At 45.1% G+C, this 22,433-nt stretch overlaps 1 protein-coding gene across 2 annotated transcripts in view; it reads left to right on the forward strand.

Moving 5' to 3' along the window:
* Positions 1-22,433, forward strand: part of AHCYL1 (adenosylhomocysteinase like 1) — a 139,852-nt gene that overhangs the window by 100,903 nt on the left and 16,516 nt on the right. For both annotated transcript variants that reach the window (XM_088457307.1, XM_088457308.1), the window contains exons 12-14: positions 3,668-3,762; positions 4,047-4,145; positions 12,426-12,494. In XM_088457307.1, the coding sequence (XP_088313433.1) occupies positions 3,668-3,762; positions 4,047-4,145; positions 12,426-12,494 (263 nt within the window). The remainder of the gene's footprint in view (positions 1-3,667; positions 3,763-4,046; positions 4,146-12,425; positions 12,495-22,433) is intronic.

Here is a 22,433-nt window from a genome sequence, read left to right on the forward strand (position 1 = left end):
TAGGTCTGTTTAGTTCTTAACATACTAATATAATTTGTTTGAATTGTGCTGTGGGCCTGATTCAGACCAGTTCGCTAAGCTGCGGACACATGCTATAGGCGATTATCGCATGTTTGTGTATGCGAACCACATAGGCAAAAGCAGGGGGGGTTTCCATCTGCCTGGAAACCCCCCTCCCCTGCCCACACCATGACCACAATAGAAATAGTAATATAATGGAATTTTACTAGCGCTGCATGTTCTTCTCAGTATCATAAATGAAATAAATAGCACCGCCTGTGGATCTTTTAACATGTATCAGCCAGTAATAAATAACGTGTGCACCAATTAGGGGATTTGGAAAATATGCACTGTTAGGGATGCACTGCTATAGAGCCTAATATTTACATATATGTCCAGGGCAGTGCTTGGTTCATCTGCTGCTCCTCTAGGCTCCCGGACTTGCTCCCATGCCCTGGAATGGTGCCCACATCTAAAATAAAAACATTCAGTTCAGGCAGGATGGTCCTACTGCTGCATTTAATGACTTACTGTAATCTTTGGTCCTGTATATGCTGGAATTATGACACACAATACACTTTGTATGACTCATATTAAAGCTGGATAAGTAATAATTATACTCTCTTCATGGACTGGTAACACTCACTCTAATTCAAGCATTTGGAAACCCCCCTCTAGAAATCCTGCGAACCAGTCACTGCGGCCGGAAATCATGCACTTGTAGTACACAGACTGGACGCTATTTTGAGTGACAGTGCCGTTTGTGGGTGGTAACAGGGGAAGGTGCTTGTGAACGGGGGAGTGGTGCTGCAGATGTGTCTAGCCATCAAAACGGAGTTTTATGGGTGTGCATAATTAGCAAAGATGCGTCTTTGTACACGTCACTTATATTTCAGCCTGCAGTGATCGCAGTGCTTGCGGCGGGATAAGGTCTACCTCAAGCGCTGCGTGCAGCTCCGATGGCTCTTGATGGTTGCGATTGTCCATACACTTCCTGGAGATGACGTGTTAAGAGAGAAAAGTGGGCATCTTTATACCGCAGTGCATTCGCTCAGCCGTCGCTCTCCTTGACATAGAGGGTGTCCATTCACCAGACACTGCGGTCGCGGCATTTGCATACCCGGCCCCTTTTAGCTGCGTGACAGCGCAGCTTAGCGTCCGGGTCTGAATTGGGACTCTGTCCCATTTATTTAACAGAATTGTGTGGTCATATTTTCGCCATGGTTTATGATAGATTTATCACCTGATTGAATTTATCTGGGACTATTGCATCCCAGATTATTTGAAGACCGACACCATTTCTCAGGTGGAAAATTGGGGTCACCGTCTGTCAACATTTTTTTTTTTTTATATATTTGTATTTTACTTTTTACTATAGCATTCATTTACAGATGTTTTTTTAATACATACCAATAAACGCTACGTTTTAGCTTCATTATATCGGGTAGGGTGAGTGCCCCAGTAAAGAGAGTACTTTTTCTTTTTTCTCTTCACTGTGTTTGAAAAATGACAGATAGGAGCTGATTGGTTGGTACATCATCTCCATCCACTTTATCTTTTTCCAAGGCTTAGTACATAGACCCCTAAGCCAAATGACCTTTTGTCTGGTTAAGTGAAACCCGAATGAACTAAAGCAAAATGCACCCAGACCAAATTAACTGGTGTTTACATGAATTGATTCCCAACTGAACTGGAATCTAAAATGTAGGTGTACACATGAATGGCTCCTTTCTTAGGGCCAAGACATACACGTAATTTGAAATGGAATCGGTATGAATTACCGCCGGAACCTAATCCCGTTGATGAAATACCGACCCTGGAAGGCCGGCACATAAAGATCCCGAATGAGGTGAGTAAGACCCCTCCCCTCTCCCCCCGCTAACCCTCCCTTAGGGGTGCCTAACCCTAACCTCGCTCCCAGTGCCTTACCCTAACCTCCCCCCAAGGGTTCCTAAACCTAACCCCCACACCACGCACCATAAACCAGACCCTCCCAGGGGGGGTGCCTAAACCTAACCCTCCCAACCCCCCGCGTCTATCAGCTCCAGACGCCCGGCTTACCTACGTTCGGTATGCTGGGCGTCGATATTTCAGCATGGGGCTTATGATAGGTGTCGGTATGTAGTCACCTATCATTAGTCTCATGCCGGGATTTCACTGTTGGTAAGCCGGCGGTTGCCATTTCGACCGCCGGCTTCCTGACTACATCCCATTTGAAATAATGGTTTAAAAGTGCTTCTACAAATTTCTTAGGTATAGTCATCATTGTAATCAATGTAAGGAAAAAAAAAAAAGAAATTAACTATTGTTACTTCTGCAAATGCTGCCTACAGCTGTTTTTATTATTCCTTTTAGCGACACGTTACATTGTAAAGTTTTCTTACCATATGTTTAAAGCAGTGGTTCTCAACCTCAATCCTTAAGTTTTTCTTACAGGTCATGTTTTAAGGATTTCTATTTGTGAAGCATGTAGGATAATAATTGACCTCGCAAAATAGATTAGCTCACCTGTGCATGATTACAGAAATCCAAGAAACATGTACTCTTGGTGATACTTGAGGACTGGATTTGAGAGCCCTGGTTTAAAGGACTATGGCCCTCATTCAGAGGCGCTCACAAGAAGCGAGCACTCGTTCTGAATGAGGGCGACCGCTTCATTTTAGAAGTGTGGCCTCCTGGTCGTTAGGTAAGCTGTGGGTTGCCACCCGCAGCTTAACGACCGATCAGGTTGATGGTCGCGATGGTGAACACCATCGCAACCATCGGGGCTTGCGACGAGACCCTAAGGTTGGGTCTCGGCAGCCGCAAGCCCCAGGGAGCTTCATGCTCTGAAAGAGCAGGAAACTCCCCACTGACATCACTGATGATGTCAGTGCGGCCGCCCACAAAAACGGTAGGCGTTCGTTAAGGAACGCCTCCATTTTGGAAACCACCCCCCCGGCCCGCCTACAAAACGGGGCGATCTGTCGATCAACATCGACAGCCGCCTCTTTTGTAGAGCGCTCCGGAGCGAGAGAGTTTCTCGCTCTGGGGCTTGCACACACGCAGTGCGGCGGCTGTGCGTGCGCAGGGCTAACTATCGACCCACTATCACTATCGGTGCTTGCGACCGGGTCTGAATGAGACCCTATATTTCCACTGTAGGTGTTTCTGGAGCATCTTGCTGTGCTATATAATTTCAGCATTAAGATTACTTTTTGTGACATGTTATCTTGCTTAAATTAAAAAAATAAAAGTACTTTCAACTTTCCATATGTGCATAAGATGAGTTATTAATTGAGATGATTAAGAAAAAAAATAATTAAAATAATTAACAGATATTTCAAAATCCTCTCTCTTTAGCCATACTATTATGTCCTGTGATGTACAAATTACTTGCATATTCCAATAAGTCCAAGAAACAGTTTTTATTAACCATGGCCTGAAGGCCCTCATACATCAGCAATTGATTGCAGCAATCGTGCAATTTGCAATCGATTGTGTATAAAAATCTTTCCCTTTTTCAATTGATTGCAGAGATGCCACAATTGATTGAAAAAGGGAAAGATTTTTATACACAATCAATTACAAATTGCACGATTGCTGCAATCAATTGCTGATGGATGGGGGCCTTTACTTAGGAGGTTAAATAGGAAGGGATACCAATGTTTTTAATATTTGTTCATAGGTAACAAAAATGTGGTTATGAGGGAGCATCTTGATCGCATGAAGAATGGTTGCATTGTGTGCAATATGGGACACTCTAATACAGAGATTGATGTGGTGAGCTATGAATCATTATTATGGTCATTAATGAACAGTAATAGTGTTGTTACATATAGTAGTAATACCGTGACATCCATCGGGTTAGGCATCTTATTTCAGTTTTAATATTATTAATCTTGCTAGTATGTGATTAGTAAACTTAATTAATATGTAGAGTAAATGAAAAGTGAGTTTAGCATTTTAAAATTAGTTTTATTGGACTTTTAAAATTAAACAATGGGCACATGTGAAATAATAGGGCACTGTATCTCATTTCATCCTGCAACTACATTTATTTTCAGACTAGTCTACGCACCCCTGAGCTAACATGGGAGCGCATCCGATCACAGGTGGATCATGTGATCTGGCCAGATGGAAAGAGAATAGTACTCCTGGCTGAGGTAGGCACTAAAGGAGCTAAAAATATTTTACAGATTTACCCAAAAACAATGCTACTTAAAAAAGTTAATACAATCATATATACACCATCAATATGGACTTATGGCACGTTTTCTTTCTTTATGAACTATGCTATCTACCAGCAGGGTAGAAGCAGGCTTCCTCCATCTCTCTCAGCAGTAGAGTTGGATTTCTCTATGCCTCACTCTTCTACCACAGATCAAACTGCAGGAGGCCTGCCCGACCTGCTAATCACATAACACACATGGCAATTTCTACTAACGCAATAAAATAACGGCTGAAAAATGTATTACTTTCAATGTAATTAATTTTAAGTTTCTTTTACACAAAATGGAAGAAACACTGACCAGTTGTGAAATGTCAGCTAAAATGGCTCTTCAAAGGTTATTCATCATTTTATGTTTTTTCCATTTTTATTTTAAGCACATTTTTTAATGCTTTTGATTGTCAGTCATCTTAACGTTAGTTGTATAGAGGTTTGCAAGAAGGGAGTTGAACCATCTGTACCAAACTTGGCAACACAGCCATGATCAAAGTACAGATAGTTTAACATACAGATAGGCTGTAACTGAGTGTTTGCCTTTCCCTAAACCACATAAATTTATTTTCCATGCTGTGTACCATAAAGTAAATCTGTAAAAAGCATAAGCAGATGTACACTGCCTGTAAGAGTGTCTCAAGAATCTCATCCAGTATATCTAACACAAGAGAGATTGTCTGACTACAGTATGTGTAAATGGACAGTTTGCTTTGAATGATGGGACAAGTTATTGCAGGGCTAACATCCAATGCTTGGTTCATGCTAAAATAAATCCTGTAAACATTCCGGAAATCCGCTGGAATGTGCACACTTGCTCAGGAACTATTTCAGCACCAAGCTCGCCAGCAGGAGTGGTATCATTCTCAAGTTTTTCCCCCAGTGGTCTGTCCTATATATGATGTTTGATTAGTCTGCATTTCTACCAGCCAATAGCTTATTCTTTTTCAAGTTTAGGTTCCATTCATGGCAGGCATTGTATCAGGGATATTGCCGTAAAAGCGTAGCCAAAGTAAAAAAAATAAAGCCCCAAACGGTAAAACCAGCTGATTCTTGATAAGGATCTATGTGCGGGATGCGGTCATAATACCAAAGGTCGGGATGCCAGAGCTTAGAATGCCGGCACTGGAATCCAGACACCTGTCAGAATCCCAGCTCCGGAATCCCAACAGTAAGTACTGGGGATAGGTTTAGGCACTAGGGGGAGGATTAGGGTTAGGCACTAAGGAGGGTGTTAGGTTTCGGGTGCGAGGGGGGGAGGTAGGTTTAGGCAGCTGGGAAGGAGGGTTAGGGGGGGCTAGAATACTGACTGTCACGTGTCGGTATTCTAACCCTGTCGGGATGCCGGCCACGGGGTTCTGACCGCTGGGATCCCAAGCGCTGGCATCCCGTACCCAACCCCTATGTACAATTCATATCTCCACCTACCACTGTACATGAGAAAATCATACCAGGAAAATATCATTTGTAGGAACTCTTAAAGCTCTTTGCAGGAGCTCTGCATTTAGCTTTAACAAAACTGCAGAGGTCCCTTACATGTTTGTAATAGGTACAAAGAATAATAATCGTTTTCCAAAACTCGCCTATCATGTTTCTTCATAATTCTGAAATAGTATCCATGTGTAATCCAAAGTGTTCTCAAATTTAGAACACAGAAAACCATACATTAAAATAAAACATTCTGCTTTTCACTAAGCAGGGTGTTGGGGGCCCTGGTCTTGGCCTCTACTTCTCTTCTTCCTCCTTTACTTTTCTACTTTCTTTTCATAATTTTGTTATATATATCAGTGATATGTTATTCTTGCACTGTTTGTAAATGACAGTTATAATATATAGTCCATGTCATTCTACCTAATGTTCTGTACTGTTACCTATACAACCTATCTGGTGATTTGTTTATGTATTTAATCTGTCGCAGAATTAAGCCATAGATAATTTCATGTGGAAACTTCCCTTCCAAGTAGGTACTCCAACGTAAAGATATGCTCAAACAAAAATATACATAATGTGTTTTGCCCAGATAATTGGGAAAATCAAATAAGGTGGAAATTAAACTTGAGACCATCTTGTATAACTCCTTTCTTGTACATTGGATGCTAGAAGTGTTGATGATTTCCTTTAATGAATAAAAAGAAATAAAATAAATATAGTTCAATACTATTTTGAACATCAAAAGAAGGTCCTAAAAGCCAGCAATTATTCTTATGTAGAATTAATATTTATAAAATTATCAATATGTATGTACAGCCATGGCCAAAAGTTTTGAGAATGACAAGTATTGGTTTTCACAAAGTCTGCTGCTTTAGTTTTTATGATGGCAATTTGCATATTCTCCAGAATGTCATGAAGAGTGATCAGATTAATTGCAATTAATTGCAAAGTCCCTCTTTGCCATGACAATGAACTTAGGGCCTGATTCAGACCCGCTCACGAGCGCTTAGCACTCGCAAGCGGGTCGAAGGCCGGGCAGTGCGCACGCGCGAGCGAGAAATCATTCTCTCCGGCGCTCGCATCCAAAAGGGGGCGGCTGTCGTGTTGATAGACAGCTCGCCCGCGTTTGGTAGGCGGGGGGTGGTTGGCCAAACGGAGGCGTTCACAAAGGAACGCCTGCCGTTTGGAGGCAGCCCTACTGACATCACAAGTGATGTCAGTAGTGAGCTTCCGGCTCTATTAGAGCCGGAAGCTCACTGGGGCTTGAGGCAGATGAGACCCTACCACAAGGGTCTCGTCGCAAGCCCGATTGTCACGGCCATCACCTGGCCGCTCGCAAAAGCTGTGGGTGGTCGCTCACAGCTTAGCGAGCGGCCAGGAGGCCGGCTCCAAAAAAAAGCCGCCCTGATTCAGAACGAGGGCTTTGAATCAGGGCCTTAATCCCAAAAACAACATTTCTACTGCCACAAAAGGACTAGCTGACATCATTCAGTGATTCTCTTGTTAACACAGGTGAGTGTTGACGAGGAAAAGGCTGAAGATCACTCTGTCATGCTGATTGAGTTAGAATAACAGACTGGAAGCTTAAAAAGGAGGATGGAGCTTGAAATCATTGTTCTTCCTCTGTTAATCATGGTTACTTGCAAGGAAACATGTGCAGTCATCATTACTTTGCACAAAAAGGGCTTCACAGGCAAGGATATTGCTGCTAGTAAGATTGCACCTAAATCAACCATTTATCGGATCATCAAGATCTTCAAGGAGAGATGTTCAAAAGTTGTGAAGAAGGCTTCATGGCGTCAAAGAATGTCAAGCAAGCCCCAGGACCGTCTCCTAAAGTTGATTCATTTGCGGGATCGGGGCACTACCAGTGCAGAGCATGCTCAGGAATGGCAGCAGGCAGGTGTGAGTACATCTTCACGCACAGTGAGACAAAGACTTTTGGAGGATGGCGTGGTGTCAAGAAGTGCAGCAAAGAAGCCACTTCTCTCCAGGAAATACATCAGGGACAGACTGATTTACTGCAAAAGGTACAGGGATTGGACTGCCGAGGACTGGGGTAAAGTTATTTTCTCTGATGAATCCTCTCAAAACATCCCCCTCTCCCAACTATCCAAGAACAGTTTGATGACGAACAATGCCTTTCCCAGCATGAAGGAGCACCTTGCCATAAGGCAAAAGTGATAACTAAGTGGCTCGGGGAACAAAACATTGAAATTTGGGTCCATGGCCAGGAAACTCCCATTGAGAACTTGTGGTCAATCCTCAAGAGGCAGGTGGACAAACAAAAACCCACAACTTCTGACAATCTCCAGGCATTGATTAGGCAAAAATGGGTGGTCATCAGTCAGTATGTGGCCCAGAAGTTGATTGACAGCATTCCAGGGCGAATTGCAGAGGTTTTGAAAAAGAAGGGTCAACACCGCAAATTTTGACTTTGCATAAACTTTGTCATTGTCAATAAAAGCATTTCACCCTTATGAAATGCATGTAATTTTACTTCAGTATACCATAGTAACATCTAACAAAAAGGTCTAAAAACACTGAAACAGCAAACTTTGTTAAAACCAATACTTGTGTCATTCTCAAAACTTTTGACCATGGCTGTAGGGCTGTTTTCCCAGATAGTTTCAGGTTGTCCCCTTCAAAATTGTTTGTGCGTTATCCACTATTCCCTGATCTAAATAACTCCTTATATAGCAGGTGATGAGAGCCTCTTCTTTTGGAACCCTGGGGGAATGTATGAAGCTCAAAAGCGGTAACAGCGCACGTAAGGTGCGCTGATGCTGCTTCTCCCCGATGTATGAACGGGGGTTTGGACGGTAAATGACAGGAGCACTATGCGCCTCTGTCATTAGCGGCGCTACTATCTACAAGATAGCAGCGCCGTTAGCCTGGGCCATATATGAACGGTCAGATCGCCTGACCGTTCGGCCCGCTGTAGCTGTCACTATTGACAGCTACAGCCTGGTGCTGCCCTATCCCCACAGCAGGGACAGATACTTGCAAGATCCCGTGCATGCCCAGTGGAGTCGGCCGGGACTGACACACAGTGCATCAGCACTAGGCTGGTGCGCTGTGGTCTCTAGCGGGTAGCGCCGGAGGGGGGCCATCTCATCGGTAGTGCTACCTGCTTCGTCTCGGTAAAAAGGCGAAGTAGGAATCGTTATAGCGGCAGGTTAAGTGCCGCTATAATACATCTACCCCCTGTCTGCAGACGCAGGTTCCCAGTAGTGTATGGAGTGATTTTTAATAATGCCCCTTTGAAGAACTTTAAAATATCATAATTATGTAATGATGATGACATTGGCCTGTCCTCCAAAAACCTACCATTGTTTACTCATACATTTGGAAAGTGGCCAACCACGCCCCTGGCACGCCCACCAAAGGGGGCGTGCTGTCACTTACCATCGACAGCACGCCCGCTTTGTAGCGAGACCCATAGCGATGACTTGCCCGTCGCTATGCGGGTCTTGCGCATGCGCACGACTGAGCCGGCTCCCTCGTGCGCATGCGCACTTGGCCAACATCGACCCGCTTGCGAGCGCTCGCGAGCGCGTCTGAATCAGGCCCTCAGTTACTACTTAAGGTGTATACACACAACGATTTTTTGAACGATTATCGTTAACGTTATCATTTATCGTACAATCGTTGAAAAAATCGTTCACTTTTTAAGTTAAAACAATGAACTATTATCGTTCATGCTTGTAGTTTGTAGTTCAGTAAGACTGACCAACTCAACGATTTTCATTAAGGGAATATGCAAAAATCGTTTGCAGTTCAATAAAATCGTTCATTACATTTAGTAAATGAGCGAGTTTAGTAAACGATTTTCGTTCATTTTTCCCTTGAAAGAATGGGCGAAAATGGTTTACTCAAATCGTTCATTTACTAAATCGTTGTGTGTGTATGCAGCTTAAGAGCTAGTTATGCTAGATGGAAGATAGTCAGGTGCATAAATATTGGGACATTGACAGAATTTTCATATTTTGGCCTCTATTCACCACCACAATGGCTTTGAAATGAAACAAACAAGATGTGCTTTAACTGCAGACTTTCAGATTTAATTTGAGGGTAATTACATCCAAATCAGGTGAACGGTGTAGGAATTACAACAGTTTCTATATGTGCCTCCCACTTTTTAAGGGGCCAAAAGTAATGGGACTATCAACTCAAAAGCTATTTCATGGACAGGTGTGGGCTATTCCCTCGTTATTTCATTATCAATTAAGCAGGTAAAAGGTCTGCAGTTGATTCTAGGTGTAACATTTGCATTTGGAATCAGTTGCTGTTGACTCTCAATATGAGATCCAAAGAGCTGTCACTATCAGTGAAGCAAGCCATCATTAGGCTGAAAAATTGAAACAAACCCATCAGAGAGATAGCAAAAATATTAGATGTGGCCAAATCGACTGTTTGGAACATTCTTAAAAAGAAAGAATGCACCGGAGAGCTCAGCAACACCAAAAGACCCGGAAGGCCACGGAAAACAACTGTGGTGGATGACAGAAGAATTATTTCCCTGGTGAAGAAAAACCCCTTCACAACAGTTGGCCAAATCAAGAACACTCTCCAGGAGGTAGCTGTATATGTGTCAAAGTCAACAATCAAGAGAAGACTTCACAAGAGTGAATATAGAGGGTTCACCACAAGATGTAAACTATTGGTGAGCCACAAAAACAGGAAGACCAGATTAGAGTTTGCCAAACACCATCTAAAAAAGCCATTACAGTTCTGGAACAACATCCTATGGACAGATGAGACAAAGATCAATTTGTACCAGAGTGATGGGAAGAGAAGAGTATGGAGAAGGAAAGGAACTGCTCATGATCCAAAACTTACCACCTCATCAGTGAAGCATGGTGGTGGTAGTGTCATGGCGTGGGCATGTATGGCTGCCAATGGAACTGGTTCCCTTGTATTTATTGATGATGTGACTGCTGACAAAAGCAGCAGAATGAATTCTGAAGTGTTTCGGGCAATATTATATGCTCCTATTCAGTCAAATGCTTCAGAACTCATTGGACGGCGCTTCACAGTGCAGATGGACAATGACCCGAAGCATACTGCAAAAGCAACCAAAGAGTTTTTTAAGGCTAAAAAGTGGAATGTTATGCAATGGCCAAGTCAATCCCCTGACCTGAATCTGATTGAGCATGCATTTCACTTGATGAAGACAAAACTGAAGGGAAAATGCCCCAAGAACAAGGAGGAACTGAAGACATTTGCAGTAGAGGCCTGGCAGAGCATCACCAGGGATGAAACTTAGCGTCTGGTGATGTCTATGCGTTCCAGACTTCAGGCTGTAATTGCCTGCAAAGGATTTGCAACAAAGTATTAAAAAGTGAAAGATTTAGGATTGTTTAGTTTGTCCCATTACTTTTGGCCCCTTAAAAAGTGGGAGACACATATAGAAACCGTTGTAATTCCTACACCGTTCACCTGATTTGGATGTAATTACCCTCAAATTAAATCTGAAAGTCTGCAGTTAAAGCACATCTTGTTTGTTTCATTTCAAAGCCATTGTGGTGGTGAATAGAGGCCAGAATATGAAAATTCTGTCAATGTCCCAATATTTATGCACCTGACAGTAGGTATTGCTTATTTGAGTGTGTTGAAGTCTTGGAGGATAACGTATGAAGGGTGGCCTTTTTTCATCAAGACAAAAACTAATACAAATTAGATATGTATAAAGCACTTGTTTTAAAAGATGGATAGCTTTCAAAGTGTTATTTGCTATAATAGCTCCTCACAAATGGGAATTTTTTCTCATACTGTATGGAACTGCCCGATGGCTAGTGCATTCTGGTCTGGCGTCATAAATGTAATTTCATTGAAATTGTTTGCTCCCAAAAGTTATGCATCTTCAAATTCTGAATTATTAGTGAATAGGAAAAAGCAATTTACTTTTTTTTTTTAAATATTGCCGTAGTTATATATTTGTAAAGGGACTACTCCTACTCTAGTTAAATAAATAAAATGTATTAATGCTTCTTTACCACATACATTAGTATAGGGTGTCCTACCACATATATTAGTATAGGCTGTCCTACCACATACATTAGTATAGGGTGTCCTGCAGAGTTTCAGCAAATCTGGTTACGGTTGGGTTTGCTGCTTCTGGATATTCAACAGTTATACTGTGAGTAATTGTACTCTTCTCTAAAAGTCAGTGTATGAATGAATGCTAGCTTTTTAACTGGTTTACTTCATTGTGTTGTTTATTGTTTGAAAGCAGTAACATATTACAAATATATAGTTTATGCCAGAGGTTCCCAAACACTGTCCTCAAGGCACCCTGACAGTCCAGGTTTTAAGGATATCCATGCTTGACCACTGGTGACTTAATTTGTACCTCAGTCAATTTGATTTAACCACCTTTGCTCAACAATGGATATCTCTAAAACCTGAACTGTTGGGGTGCCTTGAGGACCGCGTTTGGGAACCTCTGGCTTATACAGTGGTGATACAACTACAGTACAAATAATGTATATGTATAACTGAAAGAAAAACATATGAGTGACCTGACTTCACATTAGAAAAGGAGAGCACAAATCAGGTGGCAACTCCAAAGCATCCATAATGACACAGTGTGTGTTCACATTAAAACGCTGCATCTTTATGTTTAACTGTAAGTCAGGCTCAAAATGTGCTCCTAACTTTTTTTTTTTTGTATAAATCATTGTGTAATAATATAGGTGTGTTGCTGTGCTTAGTAATACACTTCATATTCAAAAGTTTTCATCTGCACATTGTTTTATATGATGTATTAAATATATTGTCTGTATTTCAGGGCCGGCTCCTCAATCTGAGCTGTTCAACCATTCCTACTTTTGTTCTTTCAATAACAGCAACTACAGAGGTAAGTCGACTGCAGGTATACTGCACAAGACTCAGTGCAAGAAAGATGGGCATGTCATTGTAAATAATTTATAATCAGGAAATAATTTAAATATGCCACTGTGCTTCAGTTACTGCTAGCAAGACATTTTAAATGAATTCACATATACTACTGTAAAGCTACCTTGAGAAAACTGCGATTCGGCCTCTCTCCAATTCAAATACCAGTTTTCTCCATGTCCTGGAGACTACTTGCTAGGCACCCTGCTTGAGCATTGCAAGGAGATAACACTTGCTTGATCCTTAGTTTTTAGCTTAGTGCCACTTTTTCAGTGAGTCACATTTTATGTAAGCTTAGCTTTTAGTTTTATTTATGTATTTCTTTTTGTCACTAATAGCGCTTCAGTCCCTTTTCACAGGTGACTGAATGCGCTGGTGGAGCGGGAGTTAGTCAGGTCACACTTGTAACCCTATTCAACTGTTTGCTTCTGGGGGGTCATGGAACTAGCCCTGCTGTTCTAGGGGCCCTGCTGCGCCAGGTCACACTTCGAGGAGGCATGGGGGCAGGTAAGTGCAGCCGCAGGCTACCCTGGTAGTGCTGGGCTGCAACCTCTTTCATTGCTGCACCTGGGTCATGGTGCTGCAGGGTCCATGATTGGGTATCTGCTGCATACCACTAAATTACGCTGCCACTGCTCAGCTGCTGTTGTTTTTCTTAGCTTGGAGAGGACTATGGCAGTTAAAAAGGCGCCATTATAGTCCCTGCTCCTAGCGGTGCATTACGCTTGGCACTGCCCCTCTTCCCTTCTTGGCAGGCTTCTGGGTACCCAGTCAGCTCCATTTTAGCTGCAGCTTATAACTGGACAGCAGACAGAAGAGATCCTGCAATTTATCTTTAAGGCAATGTGTGGGATTACTTGTTAACCTGCATTATATTTATTTCTTTGACACTTTAGATTAGAGTGCTTTTCTGACAGCAGTTTTATCCTCTCTGTTTAGTACTGTGCAGGCAAGCTCTTTATATATGTTAGTCACCTTGCACTACTCCATAGTTAATGGGTTTAAGCAGCTTGCTCTTTGATCACAGATAGCTCACTGCACTATTCCTTCCTATACAGGATTTAGGCAGGAGTTTTGTTGATATTACTTTTAATATAACAACATGTCAGGGAAGTCAGACATGTTCCAAGGCTAAGCAGTGCTCTGTTCTGTATTTTTCAAGTTCCGCTTGTAGTAAGAAGTTTCCTAAGGGTTGCACAAAACCGGATGCTCTCTGCGTAGCGTGCAATGGGGGGACTGTGGACCCGGAGCCTGGGGGTTACGCTAACGCATCAGTGATTGCAGAGTCGGCTCGATCAATGCCAGGTGCTATTGCAGAGCTCCGGCAGTCCCAGATTAGTGTCTCTCTTCTTGTTCACAAGAGGTCCCTCAACCCATCGCAACTACTGTAGAGGAACCAGCTTGGGCCCATAATATGGGGCGGTGTCTGTCTGAGAAGGCTGCATCTATTAATAAGATGGTAGCATCGGCTGGGGCATGGCTACAAAAAAAAAAGAGACAGCACACAGTTCATTTCCCCGGGGATTCTGATTCTGCTGAATCCTCTAATGATTGTATAGCCCAGTGTACAATAGATTAGGTGGCTATATACGCTAGAGCTTTACCTTGTGATCTTCACAGGTTAGATTCCTAGGGCACACATGTTTTTACTAAGCAATGTTTCAGTAAGCGGCCGTTTTACGAAACGGACCTACAGCCACTCAATCCTGAACACGATCGGTCTCAGATAGATGAAAGACTGCCAGGGAATACCAGGTGCTTTAAGAAGGTGTATAGATCATGTATGCATGTATGTGTGTGTGTGTGTATGTGTATATGTGTGTGTGTGTGTATATATATATATATATATATATATATATATATATACACAGCAGTTGAGGGAGGCACTCCGGGACTTGTAAGTCAAATTGAGCAAATAGACTATTTGCTTCATTTGACTTCCAAGTCCCGGAATGCCTCCCTCAACTGGTGTTTATCTACTTTATCTGGTTGTTACACCTGAGCTATTAATCCTCTGCAACGGGTGAGTGCCGGTTGTGTTTGTGCATAATATATCTATATATATATAGAGATATATATATTTCTACACCAGGGACAATAGGGTATCCACAGGATACCTTGGGGTATTGGTGATGACGTCAGGCATCGGACACCACAGAGATAAATTTTCATCGTCACAGGATGCACTGGGTTCCCTCTCCTATACCCCGCCCCCGAGCCAAGGCATCTGTTTCGTTGGTGTCCAGCCAGGAGTCGGATTACTTGCAAGCAGAGTGGGGCTATAATGGCCCCTGAAGTTTTCTACAAGCAGCTGTGGCTGCACAAATGATCTGTACAGCATGGACAGACAGTACTGACGTCCATGCTGTCGCTCCTACACCCCACCGGACCAGAACGCCGGTACTGATCTGGGGATGCTGGTAGGTATCTGAGGTCACAGCTAGCGGTGACCCCAGATTACCTGGACTGTGGCCGGATTCAAGGGGGCAGGTAAGCGGCGGTGTCCCGCGGATGGTACCCACCGGTAACACAGTCCTGTAGGTCTCCAGGCAGGGGGCTCCCTGGGGACAGGCTGCGCGTGGAGCCAGGTATTAACCTGCGCTTCCACTAGACCACCAGGGACAGCGAGCCGCAGCATGTGTGGTACAGCGCGGCGTCCCAGGGGTTAATAGCATGCCAGGGGAGCGTGCCTTCCCTGTCTAAAAGCCGGCACCTCCCCCGCTGCACAGTGCCTCTCCACAGCGGTCTGGTGGGCTGTGTCAGCACTCCTCCCCCGGGCCTGCCTCCTCTCTGTTCCTTGGTGGCCATTTTCTAATGAAGTGTGCAAACGCTGTTGGAAGCTGATACAGGTGGCATCGCGGTCCGAGTCCCCCCGCACTGTTTCCTACCAGGCTCTGTGTCTGCGTAGTTGATCTCAGTGCTGATAGTGCAGGGATTTATTTCTGCATTGTATGTGACTTACTGCTAGCGCTGTCTGCCTGTACTTTCACTTCTGACTGTCAGCCATTTTACTATCCCTGTTCTTCTTCAGGGTATTCATTGCCTCACAGTAAAAATATTGTCTGTGAGGGGAGTCCCACTCCGTTACACTCATCATGTCTGAGAGTGAACGTGAATTTCCTCTCCAGCTAAAGTGTATCGCATGTACTGTACCAATAGCGGAGGGGCACACTGAAGGTTTATGTCGGGCATGTTATATAATTTCACGCCCGATTTCTGTAACTGCGCCTGTGCAGGAACCGCCCTGGGCTTGTTTTGCTAAGGCACTTACAACCCTTGTGGGCCAGCTGGCGATGCCACCTGCGTTTCCCCAAATGGGGTTATCACAGCAGTCGGTAGGGTCATCACCCATGCAGGGGTTCCCTAGACAGCTGATAGTACCCCAGTGTCTCCCATGTTTGCCCCCCCCCCAGGTCTCCCAGAAACTGTCATGGGTAAACTCATTGTCCAATACGGTACAGCACCTGACGGACGTTTTACAGGGGGAGTCATCATTGCGGCCTACTAAGCGGCCTTTAATGTCTCAGACAGCTCATTATGATGCGAATGACATAACGTCTGATGACGGGGAGATTTTTGACCTCTCAGACCAGGAGCTCCCTCGTACTAAGGAGGTGGAGTCTAAGTCTAAACTATATATATCTGGCCTTATACGGGCAGTCCGTGCGGCCTTGGTTATTACAAATGACGATCCCCCCGTGGCCAAATCTAAATATGGCTTCTTTAAGGATATTAAGGGTGATGCCACTGTATTCCCTCTGTCTGGTCAGTTAGTGGATCATTTAGAGGAGGCGTGGAAAAATCCAGCTAGGTGGTACCATCCTCAAAAACATTTTTCTTTTACATACCCCTTTGCGGATAATTATTTTTCCAAATGGGAAACCCCTCCACAGGTGGATTCTCGCCTAGTGAGGAGTGCTACATTGCCCATGCCCTCCATGTCCTCCTTAAAGGATGCTACGGATCGCAAGATGGAAATATGCCTGGAATCCATTTATTCCCTTGCGGGGGGGGGGGGCATCCAGACCGGCAATGGCCGTGTGCTGGGTTTCCAGAGCCATGGAGCGTTGGGCAGATAGCTTGGAGATGTCTCTAGACACTGACTCGTCACCTGAGCAGGTGGAGTTAGTGGGTTACCTCAGAGACTCAGCTACATACATTAATGAGGCAGCCTTAGATATAGGGCTCCTCACTTCCAGAATCTCCTCAGCAGCAGTGGCCTCACGCCGCACCCCCTGGTTGCGTTCTTGGAAAGAAGACGCAGATTCCAAGAAGGGATTGGAATGCTTGCCCTTTAATGGACAGGTCCTGTTTGGCCCTGATCTGGACAAAATTGTGGCCACTCTGGCAGCAGCTAAGTCTGCGTGTCTGCCATCGGCGACAGTCTCATCAGAGTCTGGTACTTCGGCCTTTCGGCCCTATAGGGCCCAGGTTAAGTTCAAAGTGCAGTCTTTTCATAGACAGGCAGGGGCCAAGAAATCTCCCAAGCCAAAGAAGCAGGCTTGGAGTACAAGACATCCAACTCCCAAGTCGGACGATAAGCCCTCAGCCTGACAGGATGGGCCTCCCCTTGGGGGACCCCAAAGTGGGAGGCCGGCTTCTTCAGTTCGCCCAGTGCTGGTGTCTCACAATCGTAGACACTTGGGTAAGAGAAGTGGTCTCTCAGGGGTATGCCCTCTCCTTCCGGCCTCCCAGACGGTTTTTCACCATGGGCCTTCAGTCAGACCAAGACAAGGCCCAGGAATTCCGGAAGGTGATCCACTCTATGCTCCAGGCTGGAGTTATAGTGCCAGTCCCATTGTCCCAGAGAGGGTAGGGGTATTACTCCAAACTTTTTCTGGTACAGAAACCCAATGGGTCTTACAGGCCCATACTCAACCTCAAATCACTCAACAAATTCTTGAGGGTTCCTCGGTTCAGGATGGAGACCCTGCGTTCCATCATTTTGGCGATGGAGCCGGGGGATTTTATGGTGTCGCTAGATATTCAGGATGCTTACCTGCATATTCCCATTGTCTCAGCACACCAGCGTTTCCTCAAGTTTGCAGTAGGAGACCAACACTTCCAATTTCAGGCACTGCCCTTTGGTCTGGCCACAGCGCCTCGAGTGTTTACCAAAGTCATGACAGTCATGGCAGCCCACCTGCGGATGCAGGGGGTCCGCTTGTTACCCTGTCTGGACAACCTCCTGTTGTTGGCAGGGTCTCCAGAGATACTTCAGTGCCATCTGCAACTGACAGTCTCTGTGTTGCAGACTCACTGCTGGCTGATAAACTGGAAGAAGTCCTCCCTGGTTCCCTCACAGAGGATGCTCCATCTCGGAGCGCTGTTGGACTCCCAACAACAGAGGATCTTTGTGACGGAGGAAAAGATCTCTGCATTACAGGCAAAAGTATGCAGTTGCCTGCAGAGTCGCCGGGTGTCTATTCACTCGGCGATGAGGTTACTGGGTTCCATGGTGTCGATGCTCGACATGGTGGAGTTTGCCCAGTTTCACTCCAGACCTCTGCAGCAGTTGATCCTCTCCAGATGGAATGGGTTGCCCCACCGGATAAAGACAGACAATGGTGCTGTCACCGGAGGTACATCTGTCGTTAGCCTGGTAACTGCAGACTACTCACCTGAACAGGGGTGGGCGCCCTTTTGGATTGCGGACTGGGTCCTTCTGACGATGGACGCCATTCTTCGAGGTTGGGGAGCAGTGTCAGGTCCACACTTCTTCCAGGGAAGGTGGACGCCAGCAGAATCTGCACTTCCAATCAACATCTTGGAACGAAGGGTAGTATTCAAAGCTCTCCAACAAGCAAGAAATGTCTGCCACAGAAAGCCCGTGCAGGTGCAGTCGGACAATGCCAACACGGTGGCTTACTTAAACTGCCAAGGGGGAACCCGCAGTCAGGCGGCCCTGACAGAGTTGTCCCGCATTCTAGCGTGGGTGGAAGGCAATCTCCCTACCATCTCGGCAGTGTTCATACCAGGAGTCCTCAACTGGGAAGCAGACTTTTTCAGCCATCAAGACGTGCATCCAGGAGAGTGGTCTCTTCACCGGGAGGTGTTTCAGCTACTGGTGAACAAGTGGGGCCTTCAAGAGGTAGACCTCATGGCCTCCCGACACAACAACAAGCTTCCTGTCTACGGGTCAAGAACAAGAAACACAGAGGCACTTTCGGTTGACGCTCTGTCGGTCCGGTGGACCTTAAAGTTTGCGTACCTCTTCCCTCCTTTCTCCCTTCTTCCTCGAGTAATTCACAAATTCAAGCAAGAAGGTGGTACGGTCCAGCATGGCCCAGACGGCACTGGTACTCAGATCTCAGGAGCCTATCCATAGACACTCTGATGCTGTTGCCTCTACGTCCAGACCTGTTGTCTCAAGTTCCTTGCCATCACCCGAACCTTGGCTGTCTGTCTTTGATGGCGTGGCTGTTGGCTGGGTTTTTCCAGCTCTGTTGTTAACACCATGCTCCGAGCTCGGAAGCCAGCTTCTGCAAGAATTTACCACCGAGTGTGGCATACTTTCTTTGAATGGTGTCGCCCTAGAGGCTATGATCCTCGGGTTTTTAGGATATCCAGGATTTTAGCTTTCCTACAAGTGGGCTTAGATCACGGTCTTCGCCTTGCTTCACTGAAGGTGCAGGTTTCCGCCCTCTCAGTGTGGTTTCAGCGTAGGATTGCTACACTTCCTGATATCCACACTTTTATGCAAGGTGTACTTCGCATACAGCCTCCCTTGTTCCATCTGTGGCTCCTTGGGACTTGGCTGTGGTCCTTAGGGCTCTCCAAGGACCGCCATTTGAACCACTGGGCTCAGTGGATTTAAAATGGCTCACAGCTAAGTCTGTGTTTCTTCTGGCCATTGCCTCGGCCAGAAGAGTGTCAGATTTGGGGGCTCTTTCATGTCGCCCCCCCATTCCTAATTTTTCATAGGGACAGGGCAGTGCTGCGCACTCGCCCTGGGTTCCTACCTAAGGTGGTATCTAGTTTCCACATCAATGAGGAAATTCTAGTACCGGCCTTTAATTCCCCAGACCTATCTGCTGGTGAGGCCTCCTTGGATGTGGTACGGGCTCTTAGGCTTTATGTTGACCGTACCAGTTCATTTAGGAAATCGGACTCTCTGTTTGTCCTCTATGGTTTCCATAAGAAGGGTTGGCCTGCCACTAAGCAAACCTTGGCAGGATGGATTCGCATGGCGATTTCTGAGGCTTACATTCATGAGGGCCTGTCTGTACCATCCTCTCTTAAAACTCACTCTACTCGGTCTGTGGGTCCTTCATGGGCAGCTCGCCGTGGGGCCTCTGCAGTTCAGTTGTGCAAGGCAGCCACGTGGTCTTCTGTCCATACCTTTGTGAGGTATTATGCATTTGATCCCTTCGCCTCTCAGGATGCTTCCTTCGGGCGGCGGATTCTCTTTCCAGCACAGGAGCGTCCCCACCCTTAAAGGATACTGCTTTGGGACATCCCCAAGGTATCCTGTGGACCCTGATGTAGAAAATAACAGATATGGTAAGAACTTACCCTTGTTATCTCTATTTCTACGAATTCCATAGGGTTCCACATGACTCCCGCCCTGTCGCACCTTTACTGCAGATGGGCTTTGATCTGGTCACCCGTTTTTCCGTCTCCTTCTGGTGAGAATGTGCTTCTTGTGTGTTCCAGACTTTCTTCTCTCTCTTTGTTCTCCTCCTCCGGCTTATGACTTGTTACAAAACTGAGATGCCTTGGCTCGGGAGCGGGGTATAGGAGAGGGACCCCAGTGCATCCTGGGAGGATGAAAATTTAACTCTGTGGTGTCCGATGCCTGACGTCATCACCAATACCCCAAGGTATCCTGTGGAACCCTATGGACTTCATAGACATAGAGATAACAAGAGTAAGTTCTTACCATATCTCTTTTATATATGTATATATAATGTGTGTGTATATATATATGTGTATATATATATATATATATATATATGTATATATATATATATAATATACATGTGTGTCCTGTGGATATCTTGTTTTTCTGTACATGTATATACAGATATGTATTTTACATGGGTGCTCCATGGGCACTAGGTGTCCAGGTACAGCTTAGGCTGGTCTTAGTGGGCATTCTGCACCACATCTCTTAGGCCTTGAGCTATCGCTTCGTGGCCTTTGTCTAAAATCTAGCGTAGTATTCTTCCTATCAGTTAATATCTGATACGCCCTATCTGGGGATCTATTATTGAAATTTGCAGTAATTCAGCTCTCTCTTGGAGGTATGTTCTCCCTAAGAATGTGTATTCTAAGTACCGTATATATTAAGTAGGCTGCAATTGGTAGTTGGACTCACCGGGTGCGGGAGTCTGACACTAAACTAACTCTGCTTAAAACTCTCCCTTACAGTAAGTAGAGAGAGACTTTTCATTACACGCCTTCTGTATCACTAATAGGTACCCTTTTCGGGGTACATTCTTGTACTCTAAACTTTTGACTTGTCGCAGACTGAACAGATCTAGCTCAGCAAGATGTCTCTTATGTAGTAGTCCCCATATAAGTTTCCAATTTAATAATCCTCTCTCAGAGCTTAATTGGTTTATATTAAATCAGACTCCAGTTATGGTTTCTATTCTGCAGGCCCGGGGGCCACCCTCCAAGAAGGTAGACAGGCTTCGGCAGTGCTTGCATAATATTAGTGGGCATAAAGCATGAACTTGGTAGGGTATGTAGTCAGGAAGCCTCCCAACTGTGAAATCCCGGCATGGGACTAATGATAGGCGGCGAAATACAGACGCCTATCATTATCTAGCGCCGAATCCTGACGCCCGGCATACCGAACGAAGGTAAGCCAGGCGTCTGGATCTCTTAGCCGCGTGAGGGGGGGTTAGGTTTAGGGATTTCTGGGGGGACTTAGGGTTAGGCACCCCCCGGGAGGGTTAAGCTAGGGGAAGGGAAGGGGGGGTTAGGCACCCCCCCACCCTGGAGGGTTAGGTTAAGGGTGTGGGGAGGGAGGGTTAGATTTAGGCACCCCTGGGACGAGGGTTAGGCACTAGGGGGGGAGGTTAGGTTTAGGCACCCCTAAGGGAGGGTTAGGGGGGGAGAGGAGAGGGTTATAGTTAGAACTTACCTTAGTCAGGATTTTCAGCTTCCTTCCTTCCGGTGTCAGTATTACATCCGCCGGGCTTAAGTCCAGCGTTATGTCATACCGATTCCCCTGGTAGGGCAGGTTCCTGCTGTTCATTTATATTGTTTGTTTTAATTTGTAACCACTATTTTAATATTAGTCACTGGTTAGAGATCCACGTCATACTGTATATATGATATTTCTATGTACAACTTGAACGCTGCAAGGTATTAGTTAATATCTTACACTAGGCTTCCTGTGACTCTGCCTCTTTAACTAATAAGCATTTGACAATACTACATGTTAGTGTAACAATGTAGGAGATGGTCAGGAGGTACTGTAAAGATTGTCCTCTATATTTCTTATGCACATAGTGTTCAGGCAGACCGTTGTGGGAGTATATGTAAATTCTCTATATCTATATATCCCTAAAGGGCTGTTGGTTGTGCTTCTGTGAGTCAAAGAGTGTGGTCCCTCTGTATAAGCATATATATCTCCATTATAAATACTGCTAGTTTTCTACAGCATCTTCTACTGCATCACCTCCAGGCTGAAGTCCGAGCTGTAGAGCATTGCTCTCAGAACGCCTACGGAACTTCTTGCTACTTTGCATACCTGACAGTGCTGGGAGATTGGGAAGGTCAGTGAATTTATACGAGGTGACTAGGGGGCTTCAGGTCACTCATAGGTAAGTGGGTTTACTCCACAAATGCCTGGGTAGATGCTCCGGATAACGCATACCTGACATGGCACCCTATCTGCTGTGCTAGCAGTCATCCGCCCATATTTGACCTTTTCACGTCAGTGGAC

This window comes from Taudactylus pleione, unplaced genomic scaffold (genome assembly GCF_031769625.1).
Source record: "Taudactylus pleione unplaced genomic scaffold, aTauple2 ptg000755l, whole genome shotgun sequence".
Lineage (NCBI taxonomy): Eukaryota > Metazoa > Chordata > Amphibia > Anura > Myobatrachidae > Taudactylus > Taudactylus pleione.